Source organism: Botrytis fragariae (genome assembly GCF_013461495.1).
Source record: "Botrytis fragariae strain BVB16 chromosome Unknown tig00000161, whole genome shotgun sequence".
Taxonomy (NCBI): Eukaryota; Fungi; Ascomycota; class Leotiomycetes; order Helotiales; family Sclerotiniaceae; genus Botrytis; species Botrytis fragariae.
Window position 1 is genome coordinate 250,181 of NW_023500998.1, and position 18,532 is coordinate 268,712.

General features: G+C 37.8%; 3 protein-coding genes across 3 annotated transcripts; 1 reads left to right on the forward strand and 2 right to left on the reverse strand.

The window, feature by feature from the left end:
* Positions 1 to 5,638: 5,638 nt before the first annotated feature.
* On the reverse strand, positions 5,639 to 6,495 carry Bfra_009241 (putative retrotransposon nucleocapsid protein; the record flags this gene model as incomplete). Its single annotated transcript, XM_037339590.1, has 2 exons — positions 5,639 to 6,051; positions 6,243 to 6,495. The coding sequence occupies 2 exons, from the start codon at positions 6,493 to 6,495 to the stop codon at positions 5,639 to 5,641; spliced, it is 666 nt and encodes a 221-aa protein (XP_037189640.1).
* A 98-nt stretch (positions 6,496 to 6,593) lies between these two features.
* Bfra_009242 (putative retrotransposon nucleocapsid protein) lies at positions 6,594 to 7,391 on the reverse strand (the record flags this gene model as incomplete). Its single annotated transcript, XM_037339591.1, is given in 4 exon segments — positions 6,594 to 7,001; positions 7,017 to 7,079; positions 7,136 to 7,159; positions 7,287 to 7,391. The coding sequence occupies 4 exon segments, from the start codon at positions 7,389 to 7,391 to the stop codon at positions 6,594 to 6,596; spliced, it is 600 nt and encodes a 199-aa protein (XP_037189641.1).
* Positions 7,392 to 14,666: 7,275 nt separating this feature from the next.
* On the forward strand, positions 14,667 to 15,647 carry Bfra_009243 (putative factor-induced protein 1 protein; the record flags this gene model as incomplete). The annotated part of the gene is made up of 4 exons (XM_037339592.1): positions 14,667 to 14,697; positions 14,754 to 14,822; positions 14,879 to 15,206; positions 15,275 to 15,647. 4 exons carry the CDS (start codon positions 14,667 to 14,669, stop codon positions 15,645 to 15,647), a joined length of 801 nt encoding a protein of 266 aa, XP_037189642.1.
* Positions 15,648 to 18,532: the final 2,885 nt, after the last annotated feature.

Consider the following 18,532-nt stretch of genomic DNA (forward strand, 5'->3'; position numbering starts at 1 on the left):
TGAATGAAAGACTTGGGGGCAGATACAAAAGGGTTCTTGATAGAGACCATTCTTTCTTTTCCATGCCAATCTTATCCATTTGACTGACGAAAAGAAAAAGAAGCAAGTGAGAACAGCGGCTAGAGATTTGAAAAGAGTTTCTATCAAATCTATATACTTTTGACGCTGTAAATTGGACTCGAGACTCGGGTTTTGATACACCTGGATTTCAATATTTGTTATCATTTATCTGTTCTATCACCTTCACTTCTGGAAACTTAAGCAGCTTATACTAAGATGCCACTATTGACAGTAATATTCCAATCGATATGATGTAAACAAAGATATCTGAATAGATCCACTAGATTGAAATTCGCAGGAGACGTGTTTCAAGAATATCAGAACGCATGTGGCTTCTTGAGAACAGCATTTGCAGAATTTACACGAGTATTATTGGTGAGCTGGGGAAGTTGATATATGCTGAATGTAGCAGAAGACCAGGGGACATCTCAAGGAATGGAATATTGAGAAGATGAATTTTAATGAGCTTGTGATTGGTAGAAATTAGCAGAAGAAGGCATGAAAGCAGTAAGATGGGAATATAGAAGATCTCTTGATGTGCACTTCCTAAAATTCTTCTGTGTCGGATCTACTATCAGCCCAGGCCGGTTTCAAGAGCACTTCCTGGGACCAGAAAAGATAAAATGAAGTAGGCTTCGTGTATCTCTCCAACTTTGTGGTAAATTTCCGCGCATTTTCTTCTACCTGGGTAGAACAGAAGCAAGTGTTATCTTTCGTTCTGGATCTATCACTGCCATTCAATGTGCAAACATAATGGACTTCAGATGATGGTAATCATGTTTGATAATCTTATTGTGGTATCAGAGACTACATGAAGCATTTGAAGCTTGTGTATCCACTGTGAATATTGAAAGGAGAAAGGAAAAGACCCTGTAGTGGCAAAATTAATATTCTGAATAAAAAGAAATTCAATATAAATCCTTATACAAATTTCTATTTTATATATTATAATATTAATATATATATTCATTAATAATAAATAAAGCTTTTTATTATTAATAAATTAAATTGATTCTTTTTGTAATCTATTTATTATTGAATTTTGATTAAAAAAAAGAAAATGAGGATCTTAAAAGGTTTTAGAGTTTTCAAGATTTTTGAATATTAAAGTTGAGGGAAAAATAAATGGAAAGGTATGTGTGTAGAAAATCAAAGAAATAAATAAAAACTAAAGAAGAGAAAAGGAATGAGTGTAGGAGCTAAGGGGTAGATAGGAGGTATTAGCTGAAAGTTTAAAAAGGAGTAAAATCCTTTTAGTAAATTATATTATATAAGGAAAACCTATAAAAAAGCTTTCAAGTGAAATCACAAGCTATATTATTATACTATGCAATACAGAATGTATTATATAAACAAGAATATAATTTGATTTCAATTTATATATAAATAAATTTGAATTCAATAAATAGAAGTATAATAGAAAGATTAATAATTCTTAATAGATTTTAATTAAAATATTTAAAAGAACTTTTTTATTCTTTTATTGAAATCTAATAAAAGATTAATTTAGAAGGAAAAAAAGAGAAAGAAAAGAGAGAAAGAATTGAAAAGCAAATAAAACCTAGAAACTTTCTATTTAATAGATAATTTGTTAGAAAAGGTGCTTATACCGCATATCACGTTATGCTGTATTAGGATTAGCCTGTATGTGACTCTATCGAGTTCATATATATATATTGTATCTTTATATAGAACTTAATAATATTAAGGCTTTTCCATTAACTTATATATAATCTTTTAACAGGTTATAAGCCTGGGTTCGCATAGTGCTAAGATTAGTCTTCTGAAGTTACTTGATTAATACTATGATAGACAATAGCGATTTCATCAAATCCGGAGGCCATTTATCAAGGTGCAGGTAAAGACTTATATTGTACCATAAGGGTAGAAGGGCTATAGAAGAGTGAGGCCCTATTTATAGGAAGCAGGGCACGCTAATAGTCTATGTTTGAGACACAAAGGCAATTACAGATTATGTAGTTGGCGCCGTAACAGTATTCTCCGCTCAAGGCGATTGGTTCACAATCGCAATACAAATTATCCTGAAATAACAAGATAACACTAGAATACTCTGATTTCCAATATCGAATTAAAATGAACCTTTTTAGGATTAGTAGTTAATTGATGGAGCTTTTTTGGATTTGCCTTAGTCTTGTTTCGAGGGTGCGCTTGGTGTAAGTATTAATAGAAGCTCAATAAGGTTAGGGGTAATAGGTCTTTTGAAATCTATCCAGGTGGGTAGGTTTGGCTTGCCTGGATTCGCTAAATGGAAGGCAATGATTACATTTTCCTGGTTGCAAAAGTCTTCGGCAGGTTGCTAAAATACTAGATGATGTTTCCATTTGACTTGATAATGAAATCCGTCCTCATTATGATAATCAAGGATTTCTTCGAATTCCTATTGTTCAGTTTCTTTGTGTGTTTTGTTATCCCTTTCGAGAATTCAGTTTTGATTTTTGTATAATTCAATAGTGTTGATGATATCTTGGCCTGGTAATCCTGGTGAGTGGTGGAGTGGTTGGAGTAGTGAGTTGTGAAATACTAGGAAAATCTTGAAACTAGCTAGGAGTTGGAGTAGATAGGTATGTTTATAAACTTTGAGAATCTTATAGAGGCTATCCTATTTGTTATCACCCTTTTTCATTAAACGATTGGTTTTTATATTCTTTGTATTCACTTATACTTTATCACTTTCCTTATATAGAAAAGCATCGGTGCAGGTTTTGTTAGTATAATCTTTGTATCTCTGAATTGATTGAGTTGTAAGTGCTTTTAATTTAGTTAAAATGAAATCAAATCGATTTGCAATCTTGTTGGCTTTAAGGAATTCTTGTTTTCTTTGATACGATAAATTCGGTGGGATAGGTATGAATGGCTTGATGCTGAGATGTGGGTGGAAACTGTAGTTAGCGAAGAACGGGGAGATGTTGGTAGTTTCTGATGTGGTGTTGTTTAATGCGAATTCTGCAAGTAGGAGCTAGTCAGGTTAATCATTCTGATGGAAGTTCATAAAGGTTTGAAGGTATTACTCGATTATAGTGTTGATTCTTTCTATTTAACCGTTGGACTCAGGATAGAATGAGGAAGATTGTTTCAAAGTGATTGATAAGTGTTCGGATAAGTACTTCCAAAACTTGGAGACGAATTGTGAGCTTCTGTTGGATATGATATTGTTGGGTGCGTTGTGTAGGTAGTAGATCTTTTCGACAAATCGATTTGCGAGCTTTTCTGTAGACAGTCCTACAACTGGTATGAAATGATGTATTTTAATCAAGCGGTAAACGATTGTGATGATATGTTGGTATTTCTTTTTGTGGCGTTTATTGATTGATAGCGGTATGATATAGTCGATAGAGATATCGGATTAGGGGCGGAACGGTACTGGCAGGGGTTCAAGGAATCCGGGTGCGGCGAGGTGGGAAGCCTTTGTTCGAAAACAGAGTTGGCAAGCTTATACAAATATCTTGATTTCCCTTGATATATTAGGCCACCAATATGTATGGGAGACAAGGTCGATAGTTTTGATACAGTTGGGATATCCGACTGGTCTGGTTAAATGTGTTCGGTATATGATTTGTGTGCAAAGTTCGGTGGAGGGGGGAATAAAGAGGTGGTTACGATAAAAGATCTTATCATTTATTAGTCTATAATTCTGTAATGCAATTCGAAGGTTTTTTCGGATGCTTAGTGGCCAATGATGAGTAGAGGGGTTTTGAAGTGTTGTTTGTATGATGTTAATTAGTTTGGATGATTTGTATGCTTTATCGATGAGGTTGTTGATTAGCTTATCGGTGTTGGGGATAATTATGTTTATCGGGGCTATGGTTAGGTTTAAATTATTGTTTACTTATTGAATGATATTTTTGAATGCAGTGGTGTTGAATACTTTTTCTAAGAGGATTGTCTGTAAGCGGTTTTTAATTTGGTTGTTGTTAGGATTGGTGTGTGCTAAGCAATCTTCTGCTTTGCAACTCAAAGTGTTGGGGTGAATGGTTTTGTGGCTAGGTCGATATATAATATGAAAGTTAAATTCGGACAAGAATTCAGTTTATTTAGTTTGTTGTTGGTTTAATATCTTTATTGATGTAAAATATTCGAGGTTTTTATGGTTAGTAATGATTTCGAATGGCTTTTGAACCCTGTATAATTCCGATCTCCATTCTTTTAGTGATTTTATAATGGCTAGGAGTTCCTTATTATAAATCTCATAATTACATTTGGCGGTGCTATATTTTGATAAGAAATATGCTACCGAACGTAGGCGTCCTTCATCATTATATTATGAAAGAACACCTTTTGCGGTTTAATCAAAAGTATTGGTTTTTATGATTGTGTAGTGATGGTGATCAAATATAGTGAGAACCGGGGTAGAGAAGAAAGCGGTTTTCAATGTTTTAAAGGTATCTTCTTAATCAGGGGTCTAATTCCATATCTTTTCCTTTTTTAGGAGGCGATTAAAGGATTCTGTGATCTTAAAAAAGTTGCGAATGAAACGTTAGTAAAAATTAGCGAATCCGAGGAAACGCTGGAGGTCTTTGAGCTTAGTTAGCGATTTCTAGTTGAGTATAGTATTGACTTTTTCCGGGTCTATTTTTATATTTTCTGGAGTGATAATCAAGCTGAGGTACTTAGTTCTTTTTGTTTCGAACTTGTATTTGTCGATATCGATTTGTAGTTCAGTATCAATTAATTATTGGATAATCTTGTGGATATGCTTTCTATAATCTGTAATGTTTTTGGAGTAGATCAGAATATTGTCCAAATATACTGTGCAAGTTCTATCTAGAAGATCAAAAAGGACATGGTTGATGTAGTTCTGGAATGAGGTAGGTGCGTTGTAGAGTCCGAAGAGCATTATTAATGATTCGAATAGACCGAAATAAGTGGTGAAAGTGGTTTTCTATTTGTGGTCTTCCGTAATTCATAGTTTGTTGAAGGTAGTGATAATATCGAGTTTGGTGTAGATTTTGGTGTGGCAAAGGGTATCAAGGGTTTCTTTAATCAATGGTAGGGGGTATCGGTTCTTGATGGTAACGTTGTTTAGCCCTCGGTAGTCTTAACAAATTCGAACGCTTTCTTCAGGTTTGGCAGTTAGGAGGAGTGGGGCAGCTGATCGGGAGTGAGATTTTCGAATGAATCCTTTGCTCAAGTTGTCGTTGAGCTATTTGTGAACGACTTGAAACTCGGCTGGGGATATTGGGTGGCCTTTGTTATATGGTGATTCTTTGCTTGGTGTAATCTCGATTTTGTGGTTCCAGGAGTGTTGCGGTGGAAGCTTATTGGCAAGGGAGGGTAGGAATCCTGGATATAGGTTGTGAAGCCAGGGAGGTAGTTTATCTTAGATCTTTGTTGTGAAAGGAATAGATCGATTTGTTTTTTCCATAAACTTATTGATATTGTTATCTATTAAGTTATGGTGTAATTGAATAGTATTTTCTGTTATTATGTGGTGTAGCTTGTAAGTTTTATCCAATTTGTTTTAGGACACTTTTGTGATATAAGTATCCTGGCTCTTGTAGAATTATATGAAGCTATTGGTTGTAAAGAACTTTATATCTTGTATCTCGGAACGGATACTTCACAGGATATTGAACAACTCGTTTGGGGGGTCTGGTGACATCAGTGTATGTAGTGGGGGTAGAACGTTTTGGTTTTGTGGTGATCTTCTGTGTATTCTGGAGCTGGTAATGATTCGAGCTAGAACTGCTTTTAGGGTTGATTGGTTTGGGATTATCTTAGCTTGGGTGTTTGATTTATTGCTGATATAGTGAGTGTAGTATAGATTTGATTTGAGTAAAGCTTTGAAATTGGTGATGTTAAGGTTTCTTTGGGTATTTGAGGTTTTGATAGATTCGAGGATTGTGGATTGGTTTTGGGGTGGTAATAAGGTGTTTTCGAAGCTTTCATTGGTGATTTCTTCTATAGAGGCTGGTTTTGGGATAAGCTTTCGTAAGGGTGGTTTAGGGTCGACTGGTACGGCAGCAAAGTTATCTTGTGGTCATTAGCGATATTGGGGACAGTGGTTATTATAGAGTTAGCGGGGTAGCAATATCTTGAGCAATATGTAGATGTAAATTTGAGTATCATTGCTGACTAATCGATGGTGGGATTGTGGTGTTGGAGTTATGGGAGATTGAGGATTATAGGGTCTACGGTTGATAAAGTGGTAATGTAGAATAAACTGATCTTTTTGTGATTGTTGATTTGTATATCTAGAAGTGCATATTGAAAAAGGATATTGGAGGGTTTTCTATTGGCTAGGAGTAAGTAATGGGTATAGGGGAGAGAGTGTGTAGGTATATGAAGCCTGGAGACAACTTTTCTATCAATAAAGTTATAACCCGTGGCTCTGCTATCTATAAGGCTAATAAGTGGGATAATCATATTAGGTGTAAGGGAGATTTCCATTGAGATTTTAAGAGATTTGCTATTCATTGATTTAAGATACAAAGGATCCTTAGATATAATTGATTTTCTAATCTATAAAGGTAAATTCCCTACAAAGGATCTCGATTCGCGATTGTGAATCGAGATTAATCTTTTAATATACCTGGCTGGGGAATTGAGCTTTCGCTCTCCTTCGAGTAAATGGATCCCTCAATGTATCCTCCTAGATCAATCTCTTGAGCAAGGCTAGAGGGGGTTGGAAAGGTATAGTATAATAGTATAACTGAGAAATGATTAGTAGACGAAAACGAATTCTGGTATAAAGAGATAGCAATATTGCGATAGGGTCCGGAGTTTTGGTATTGATTGACTATAGAGAAACGATTGATGTGAGGAGCATATTTCGCATTAGCATTAGTATTAACATTAGTATTGTATTTTGCATTGTTGGCTTGTTTCTCTTTGCAATTGCTTTTAATATAGCCGGGCTTCTTGTAATAGAGGTAGAGGCTGAGTTCAATACATTGCTCCCGAGTATAACGAGATGGGGGGCGCTAACCTTGGCGAACAGCATCCAATTGCATAAGGTCGCTAAAGATATCCAATATAGGAGGAGTTGTAATAGTAGCTTGCTTTCTATTGTGAAGTTTCGATTAATTACAATTGAAATTAGTACCTTGGTTCTTACATTGATTATCGAGGTGAGTCTTTTCTTTTAAGTTATTGTAGATATCTTGTTACCAGATTGTTTATGTATCAATATCAACAGCAAAGGGTTTATTGGGGCAATTGATTGAAGCGTTGATCAATTCCTATAAGATCTTGAGTTTGAAATCAACAACTTGTTGTTCGACGGTTTTCTTGTATTTAATAGTGAGCTGTTTGAATTTGGTGATGAAGTTATCAAATGGGATCTTCTTCATTTTATACTTATTGTAATCCATGGAGGCCTTATATGAAAAATCAAGAGTTTGATATTGCTTGTTCAACTTATGTTAGATGTTTGTTATGGTGCGTCATTCGAGAGGCTAAAGATTGGAATCATGGGGGTTATTAGTGATTATATTAAAGTGTATCTAATTGTTTGTATAAGCAGGGCCAGAAAGTAAGTTGGCGAGGAATGTAATCTTTTGGAACTCCAATTCATTTTTGTAATCTGTAGTCAAGTAATAATTGATTGCACTGCAGAACACTATATATTAGTTCTAACACTTTGTAATATCTTACTCATTATTACTAAACTTCTCGGGGGTAGTGAGGTACTTTCAACAGGACGGGACTTACAGGTTATTACAAATGGCAATTTTCAATATCTCAATTGTATCTTTCAATTCGATGATCTTTGATTGGGCATCGGCGGCTTAGACTTTCGCTGCGGCGGTTTGGGCTTGTAATGAACTTGTGATTGATTCGATTGATTCAAATACAGTTTGTATAGCTACGAAATGTATAGTGTTTGGATCGTTGAACAAATCTATAAACGAAGAGACATTAGTTTCAGCAGAGTTGAAAACATAATTCAAGAAAAGGAATTATAGGGATAGATTAGGTGCAAGTACTTAATCGGCCATCTTCAGAACACTCCTGTAATTGCAAAATAACCTTGCAGAGTTCCTAAGTAATAGCGGCTAGAGTGTACGGCGGGTCAGCGATGAATATAATCAGCGCAATCGGGATATAACTTTGGTGGGATTTAATTAAAATAAAGCTATAATAGCTTTTATGAAGATGGTATAAACTATTAAAGTGCAGGTAAAAACTTATATTATACTATAAGAGTAGAAGGGCTATGGAAGAGTGAGGCCCTACTTATAGGAAGCAGAGCATGCTAATAGTCTATGCCTGAGGTACGAAGGCAACTACAGATCATGTAGTTGGCGCCGTGACACCATTGTCTTTGTAAATATAATCAAATCCAAAAGATATCCAGGTGGTATCTAGCCCAATACAATTAAATAATTAAAGGAGTATGGCTCCGCTTAGTAAATGAATCTGGCTTTAATATCATCATAAAATTCCGGTATTCTGTGTGGTATTATAAAGTGCATAGTATTATCACAATAAAAACTGTAATAAATACTCAAGTATGTGGCACCAAAGCGATCCAGTCTGCAAGGTTGAAGACAATGGAAACTATAATAAATACTCAGGTGCATAGCACCACAACAATCCAATCTATAGAATTGAAGATGGTGAAGATTATACGAAATAACTTAAATGCGTAGTACTACAATAATCCAATCTATAGGGTTGAAGAGAGCAATGAAGTTCTGGCAGATGATTACTATTCACTTTTATCTTCTTTTGATAACTCGAGAATTCTAGTTATAATACGATTCCCTCGATTTCTTATCTTTCGATTCTTTTCTTTATTTCGATTCTTATAAGCTTTATATTGATAGTAATAATGTAATATAAGTAATCAATAATACTTTACGAATCAATTAAACTTTATACAATTGAGGGTTATTTATAGAAAACCTTCAAGTTGAGAATACTTTGAATATAGTTTATAAAGAAGCTACGAAATCCATTTAATTTAATAAAGATTTTCTTTATTTCAGAAATTTTCCTATTACCCCCCCCCATTTCTTTAATAGTTTTCTGATTATTTATACCTACAATCTGATAAGTGTAATGATTATTGGATTATTGGTTTATTTAATGATAGTTTTTTTTTTATAATGTTTAATTTATTTCGCTTACCAATTCCGTCATTTTATGATATTTCAACTCTCAATTTTATCTCCTTTCGATAAGCGATTGAATTTTACTTGTATTCTACTTGTATACAATTATTTTGATTCTCTCCTAGTCTCCTTCAAAGGGATCTTCGTTTTTCTTTTCAATCACTATTTTTATACGATTTCGATTTCGATTTTCTATGTCGATAATAGCTACATTAGCGATCGAGAGAGAGGGAGAGTATATAGGAAGTCAAAGGGTCTATAGGGACCTGAAGGTATTGAGTGTAGAAAGCTGGAGGTCCTAAAGGGAATTGGAGACAATCCGAAACTATATATGGAGGAGGAGCGGATAACTATGGTAGTAGGAGAACATATATTACTATACTTAGGGGAATACTCTGGTGTTCTATTATATAGAAGATAGTCTTATTATCTTCTATACTCCTTATAGTAGAGATTAGCAAGACCAAGGTGATCAAGGGTATCACTGTTAGTTTTGTATCTCCTTTTAGATATGTTCAAGAGGGAGAGGAAGAGTTGTAGGATATACTTTATGGGGGAGTGCCCTGGCGTTCCACTATATAGGAGAGATATACGATATCTCCTATACCCTTGTAGAGGAGAGTAAGGATCAAGGGATCCTATATGATCAGGGTGATTATATAGAAGACTGTGTCCCAGCTTCTTTATTAAGAGGGAAGAACTATAAAGATACAGACTCTATAGGTTAATAGGTATTGTATCACTAATATAATCCCTATGCCCTTAAAGAAGTGTTTATACTAAGTATTGGGTAATCCTAGAGGAAACGATTTTCTTTAAAAAATTGATTAAAGATATTGGTTCCTGGAAAAGGTATTATTAGCGATTAAATACTTTCATGATTATATTACCTGCTGATCCGAGAGTGCTTCCTGGCGGTGTGTGAAATCTGATTCATTGATCCTATAACGGTTTTGATAACCACAATCTCAAAGCGCTTTCTGGCATCTGTTAGAATCAACTCGCTAGCTTCAAAGCACTTGTTAGTAACCCTCGAGATTCACCGAATGAGAGTGATCAAATACTGCATATATACCTATATGATATAGATCATACCGCTTAGCTTGATTGAGATCAATTATAGCCCCGATTTATAACATAACGCCCCATAGCTTTCGATAGGCTATATAGCTTCAGATATACGATATCAGTATGAAGGAGTGTTAGAAAAGGTGCTTATATTGTATATCACGCTATGCTGTATCGGGATTAGCCCGCATGTGACTCTGTTGAGTCCATATATATATATTGTATCTCTATGTAGAACTTAATAATATTAAGGCTTTTCCACCAACTCATATATGATCTTTTAACATAATTGTTGTTTTAAATTAAAACTTTTAATTAACCTTCTAGAATTCAAGAAATTCATTAAGAACTTATTAATTAAAATAAGCTTTGTAAGATATGAAGACTTAAATTGATTATATTAATATTTTAAAAATAATTTATTTAATATATAATGAAGATATTATAGAATTTACGGCAATTATAAAAGAATCACTTTGTTAATCATGGATTCTGTTATCACAGGGAGAACACCTCGTATCATTTTCACTTCGTCTGTCTTTTTACATATTCCTCTATTCTTATAAGCAAGGAGTATGGATTATACATCTTTCGAATGATGCTTATTGACCATACTCCATGGAGTAGTGAATCACATTGCAATATGGTTTATCAGCACATAAGTGATGACTTGAACCAGTATCAGACTAGGGGGACTTGGGAGGAGTAAAGAGTATTATCAGGGCGGGTGATTGGTATCGTATGTTTCTGGATATCTTGTGGATATTCATGGGAGTGAGTGATAGTCCACAAGTGCAGAACCAGGGAGAGAGTTTAGTGTGTGAGATTGAAGGATCGAATATAAAAGGAAATCAGAATAGAGATTCTCTCTTCTCTTCATACTTTGATATTATGGGCATCAAGAAAGAGACATGTGATAGCGAAAGAAAGGTAGCTGCTATCGGTGTGAATGGTTAGTACCCCAGTACAATATATACTTGCATGTGCCAAAGAACCATAACTTTCAGTAGTTGAACAAGTTGATTGTCATCATTTACTCTATTGACGTTTGTCATACCTCCTGCATGCAATTCTGTACAGCTGCAATTCATATACTGAGCAACTTAACCTAGTTTATGGCAGAACAAGAGAGGCGCGTGGATAATCTTTGCTGTCATTTGCTAGGGGACTTCTATATATATCTGGCAAGTGTGAAGGTTTGCTGAGCGGACAGGAAAGAAACGATGAGCAATACCACTCAAGGGTAACATGGGCACTATCGTCAAGATGACGACTTGCCTATGAGGAAAGCGGGCGCTGCGTATATTTCAGAGATAGATGGTATCTTTAATAACAGTCTGGGACGACACGAATGTCCTAAATAGAATCGACGGCAAGTCGTCGTTACTCTAAGACAGGAGCCCAGAGAGCTTTTGAGTATTATAGTTTTTATGGTCAAACCTTATATCATCTCACGGAAATTCTCGTCGTCATTCATTCATATATCTACACAAAATTTAGACGATGTGGCTGTGCAGCCAAAAGTCCCATTATATATATTGTAACCGGCTCAATCGTCAGAAAGTCTGGCAATCCTTGGGATTATGAAAGGGAGATGCAATTGTAGCAACCCGTCCCCATCCAGAAGCCTATGTCGGGTTTTCGGTTTAAAGTTAAGAGGATTGGGAATGAATATGAGAAGTACTATATATGTCAGATAATTGGCTTAAGCGTGGTGATCATGGGAGACTAGCGGGGCGAGTCCAGAGGGAATTGAGAAGAAATTGATGGTTTCAGTGAATATAGGTGCTATGAGACGATTTGGGGGGGGGGGGGGGGGGTTCAATGGCATGCCTTCTAACATTTCCTGGGTCTGAAACGGGTACAAAAGTGAATCATTCACTCAGATACCGCATATCGGCAGTTGTATGTTGTAGAGGCATGGGAAACTCTGTATTGTGCTCGGAATAGACAAATTTCATGGAGTAGGAAAGCCTATCCCTAGATCCCGTGAAATGGAGAGTGTGATGCCACTCTGCTAGGAAGGTTCTTCTTGTTGGGCCTGAAGATTCGGAAAGCACAAAGCTTCGTGATTTGCACTGCTTTTGACTGACAGCAGGTTGTCATCGTTGTCATTGTTTGTATAATTATGATCATGGAAGACAATACTCATTATTATGTCAACTGAGTTTTGCTTCTGCAAGAGATGAGACCAGTATGATGAGTTTTGGATTGACAATGGAAGTTGTCCCATTAGAAAATGATACTTCCATGAATACTCACTGTGCATATACTTTCCGTTGCAGTTGTCAGGTGCATCTTGTGCGCCATCTACGGGAACTTCCTGCAACCTTTCTGGTGTTATTTGCTTAACGGAAAGGCTTCACAGGGCCTTTCATATTTAAGGCCAACATCAAAATAGCAAGTCGAGGGAGAGGAAGTGAATTTCAATCTAGCAACACATGCTACAGCTTGGGATGTGGTAAATGAAGGGCCGGTGTATTTTCAATGCGAACTTACTGCATTGAATCCGAATCCACTTGTGATATGCTGGAGGCTATTATTGCTTACAGAAGAGCTTGAATACTTAACACACCTCTATATCAAGAACCCAACCGGCATCGAGCATTTAGATCCCCTCTGAAATGCAGTGCAGGGAAAGCTGCTGATGCATTTTCTCGGCTTACCGTCGGAGACCATGTTATATGACAACTTAAATCCAATAATTAAGACAACAGAAGAATTCTAGAAGATCCCAGTGAGCACAGCACGAGAACGGAAAGAAGTGGCTTGTAGTGAGTGCATCATGTGGAATTGGTCTCGTGATTCACCAATGTTCGACCCCCCTAGGACTATGAAGGGTTAGCAACAACTCTACGAAAATGTATATTACTCGCATTTTGCCGTTGACTCTCATTTGCAGAATTTGAACGATTGCACTAGTGTTAGAGTATATAGTGAAACTGGCAGTGACTTGCATGCAGACGTGGTGAAATACAAGTAAGTGAAGCAGGCGTGTTGTTGACAATCTTTCGAACGGTTTCCAACAAAAGTTATATGATCACTACCAAAGATTCCCTTGCTGCAAGTGTTGGAAAGCCACCCAGTTAGTTCATCCCTACCTTAGGAGATATTCAAGTCAGCCCTATATCAGATCTTACTATGGCTGGCGAGGCAACCAAAACTTCCTTTTTAACGTCGGTAAGGATGTTTGACACCACGCTTCAAGAGTCAACATATAAGACAGGACAGAGAAAAAGCTGAAACATACAAATTGCCTGGCCACTCGGCGTATTTATGGATGTAATTACCGAAGTATTTTACACAACACAACATGCATATGACCTAGCATGGGGAGCTTTTTAGGTGCGATTACTAAGTCAACAATGGCTTTCACATACTTCCTGGTAATCCCCTCCACGGAGTAATAAGAGGCAAGAAATAAGTAAAAGGGTTCGATCGTATTGTACACTGCGGGGTAGGACAAACGATCAATATATGGTTCTCCTTGAGGATCTCCATCTTACCGTCGGGAATGCGAGAAGGAGGATTCAGGAACAATGATTTGTACAGAGTACATACAGAAAATTCAACCAAGTGGGAACTCGACATTGCTACATCTTGACCTGCATGATTAGGTGCAGCTTTAACGAATGACGAAAGAAACGTGTCAATCCGTTGTCAAATCTTGTACCAATACGAAGCCAAACTTCCAACTTCTCTCGAATAACGCGGTCTGAAATGAAAAACAAGCTTTTTCTTTCTATCATTCAAATCTATATCGAGACTTCACTCCAACCATCACTCCACTCAACAATCCACCAATTGATCTGTTCCTGAATTAAAATGGCACCTAAATTCAAGGGTCTTGGATGATTAAGCAGGACGACGAGCTGTGATTGGTTGATTTGCCAAGTATACCTTGTTACCTTGGTTTCTCGTTGCTCTGCGGACTAACCGAGAACTGATAAGAGTAAACAAATCCCAAGCACCCAAAAATGGATTCACTGCGCCATCTTCTTTTTGATAGAAACTTTAGCTCTCCTGCCACTCAATTTTTTGACAACCAAAATCGCATTGTGCAGGAAATCTGGACCTCACTCTGCTTTCCTCTCCCTCTCTTTCTCCATATTCTGGAGAATTCAAAGAATCTGACTGCTACGCTCTTTTCTCCCCTCATCTTTTGGTGTTGAGATATCTAACAAATCTTTATCTTAATGATAAGCAGTGCGACCAATCTATATCCACATTCTTCTACCAACACTTTCACGAACTTCACGAATTAAATTTATTCTCGATTGATTGAATTGATTATACATTCCAAAAGATAGCCAACATTCTTCGCACTTGGAACTTCTTTAAACACGTTGCAAACATTCCACAGCCGCGACCCCGACGGTCGCTCCGAAGACACGGGGGACGGGAGTGGCAGACTCTATCATCGCATTAGGTCATTCGTTTCGAGACATCACATAGTTTAAGATGGCGGAAAGAGGGTTTGGAGGCTTCTTGAGTAAGTTCTGGTGAATATGCGCAAATCAATTGATCCAGTACTAACATAATTCGTAGGAGCTGTGCCATTTTTAGGATATCACCATGTATTGATGATACTGATCGCAATTACCATTATACTACTTTGTGAGTATTCCAATTCTAGCATTCCAACGAGGAACATTCAACTAACACTTTACTAGCTCTTTTATTGGCAGGATGTTCATCTTCGTCACCTATGATACCCGATATTTTCCTTATTTCCCTCTACTATCAATCGTATACACCAGTACCATCCACCGCACAAACCGACTACAATGTACACACAGCGATATCTAATATTGTTGGACAAGCAAGATTAGCCGCAAGAGTTGGATACTTTGGTATCTGTATAAACCCAGATGGAGGTGCATGGTTATGCAGTAACAATGCAACTGCATTGGCAAATGAAGTGAGCGTGGATCAAGATCCTCTGAATTTGATTTGGCTTGCAAGTCAATTCAAAGACATGATTGTTTTCCCATACCTAATGTAAGTTGTCTCTTTCGCTCTCATTTTTTCCCCAACTTCCTCGAGGACAGAAACTAATTTCTTCCCAGTATCATTGCAATCATTTTCGCATTCATCTGTCTATTACTTCTAGCTACATTCCCCGGATGGCACGAAGAAGAGGATGCTCACGGAAGTGAACGAGAAGTCAAGCCATTCCCATCGCGATTCGTCTCCCAAATCGCTTTAGCCATCATCTTTATTGCTTCAATCTTCGTTCTCGTCTCAGTCCTATGGCAACATACAGCTTCGGTAGCTGCCTCAATCATAGCCCAAGATCTAGGTAACGGCAGCGTCAAAAGTGGTGTTGGTAGTACGGCCATGGTACTCGGATGGTTCTCTTTCGCTCTACTCATTGTAGTAACCATCGGTTTACTGGTCATGATATTGAGTATAAGAGTCTTGTCAGAGACATTCGGTTGATAGGATTCAGAACTATCAACGGAGAGAGAAACGACATATATATCGATACCAAAGAAGTTGATCGATTGATGATTTTTAAGATTTGTTTGACGAAGATATTCATTTCAGCGTGCATAATGGAAACCACGACGAGAATATCGTTGCTTGGATTGATATGACGAGACATTTTGGAGGGGGCTTTGCTTCGATATATCCGGAAGTCTTTTTTTTGTTTTTTTACCCATTTGATTTTGATACGGATAAAAAATTACTCAATACGACTTTGTATACATGGGTAATGGCATTTGGATTGGAGTTTAGACTGGCCCTGCTTTGGATTTGATTTTTGAATCGATTTACAAGATGCCATCTCTAGCTTTGGAAAGCTGAGATAGGGAATCAATGCGAAATTTTTATGTTTGGAACGGTTGGGGCACTTAATGATGGATGGGATGGGGGGTAGGATGGCTGGCTGGGTGGGCTCTATCGAATTGGCCTGGATGGGTGGGGATGCGGATTATGATTGTATGTATGAAGTGTACGAGAATATCTTGGACGGAGGGAGGTATGATATGAGGAACTGGATGCATGAATGGAAGTACTTATGAATTCTAAAAGAGAATCTCCAACTGTGATGGATTGTATCTGGTTTGGGTTGATGTGATGTGACAAGATGTGATGTTTTGGGCAGTGTGTAATGCGATTTGAAGGATATGAGGATGATACGTATGTCAGTAGATATACATCTACTAGACTACTTGCAAGGGAAACTCAGAATGGTATTCTGAAACATCTCTATACTCTCCATCTTCTCTATGATCCACTTCCCTCGATACTTCCTCCCCTTCATTCTCTTCTTTATCCGAGTGCATGGGCTTATTGCCGAAACCTACCTAGTGAAGTTTCTAGCTAGGAATTTATGATCGATAAGTAGATGGGTAGATATGTAGGGACATGGGAGGCACTGGGAGGCACTGGGAGGCACTGGGAGGAGGGTGAATGAAAGGGGGAGTGAGAAGAAGAGTGATTTTAGTATACTTGCTCCTTGCGAATGTTACTGTTGGAGTTGGTGTTGGTATTGGTAGTGTAGGAGATTTACTAATGGGATTTGGAGATTGGTGAGAGAGGGGGTGAGGGAGAGAATAAGGTTGAGAGTATGAAGAGAAGGGTACGAGGCGTAGAACTAGGGTGTGGATTGAGGGGGTAGAGAGATGATAGGGGAGGGTGGTGGTGGGGCAGGGGGGAAGATGAGGTGAATTTTGGTTTCTTTTGGATTTGATGGAAGGGTGCGGTATAGGGGGTAAGGGAGAGGGACGAGGGGAGAGCAAAGGAAATGTACGTTGGATTGACAGATTTATTGTGAGATTGATATTGGGTTTGGGTTTCAGGGTCTAGGTGAGCTTGGAAGCGAAAGTGGAGATTGAGATGGAATTTTGAGAGTGGAAGAGTGTGATGGAGTGAGGGGAAAGGGGAACGGCAGGAAGTGGGAACGAGGGTGGAGGTAGAGATGGAAGTGGGTTGGGTTGAATGTTTCTGCACAGGAAGTATGAGAAAACAGGGTGTGGAAGGGGTGTCGGAAGGGGGGAAGAGATAGGGCATGAAGAGAAGAGGGTTATGGGGGCGAGTGAAGAAGAGTAGACATTGGACGGGGGTCAAAGAGCTGGGTGGAGTGTAGAAAACAGAGGCAACAGAGGAGGAGAAGGAAGAGAATATAAGATTTCTGGGGTGGTGGATATAGGCATGAGAGGTATGCAAGCAATAACTATAGATAATCATAAGAAACATTTCACAGCCATCCAATCCAGGAGTATCTGTTTAAGGTAGTTGATCAATTAATAACATTCAATAATACATGAAATATAAAAGAATATGGATTATCCACATCTAGTATATAGTCTCGGCACTTTAGTGCGAATTCTCAATTGCGTTGAAAGATGTTGGTTGGTTGGTTGGTTGGTTGGTCACGGGATGAGTTGAAAACTCGAAGTGAGGTATGGTTATGGAGATATTGAGGTATTGAGGTGTGAAAATTTAAGAGGGAGTTGCTTGGTTGAGGAGAGGGTGGTATGGACATGATGGGTGATATTTGATGGAGATGGGGGAGGGAAGAAATGTGGTTGTGGTAGGGTGGTGGAGGATGGGGAAATTTGGTGGTGATGGGTCACTGGTGATTAGATGATGGAACTTGTGGCTTTACATGGAAAAAGAGTGAGCGTATATGGAGGATATACGGAAAGTGAATGATGATGATTGCTGGGTGTTGTTGAGTGGATGATTGAAAACTAGAACTGGGGTCCTTCGTGCTATCTAACTTGAACTTTGAAATTACAAATGGGAACTGGAGGGTTCGAAGATCGGGCAATAAGGTCTGGTGGAAAGTCACAGTATGGGGACCTGTGTTACCTGAAGGGGTATTGGGGAATGAGATCATGGTGATGAGGTGATGTTTGCGAGATGCTACTTAGTGGGGTAAAGATGATGTGGAAGTAAAGTGATGGTGGAGTACCTAGTCATGATGTTATAGTAGATGGTTGGAATTGAGTTGAGTTGAGGGAAGCTGTGCTTTAGATGTTGATCTAGCCCATCGTCTTGTGGAAAATCAGAGTGGAGAGCGGGGTGGATGAAGAGGTGTGATGGCTTATGGATATGGATGGTATTGAATGGATTAGATGATAATTATTGAGAGTGTTTCCTGGGAGACTGAAACATCAGGATCGAACTATATGTCTCTTTTGTAAATTACTCTGGTAGGACTTCCAAACTTTGAAGGAGTGAGTTGAAGTGTGTTTAGGATAGTAATAATGGTGATATAAATAGAAAGGATGTAGTTTGGTTGCGGATAATGGTGAGAGTGTCAGATTATGGAAGAAATATGAGCGGAATTGACATCTCTGCTTGTCTTGATA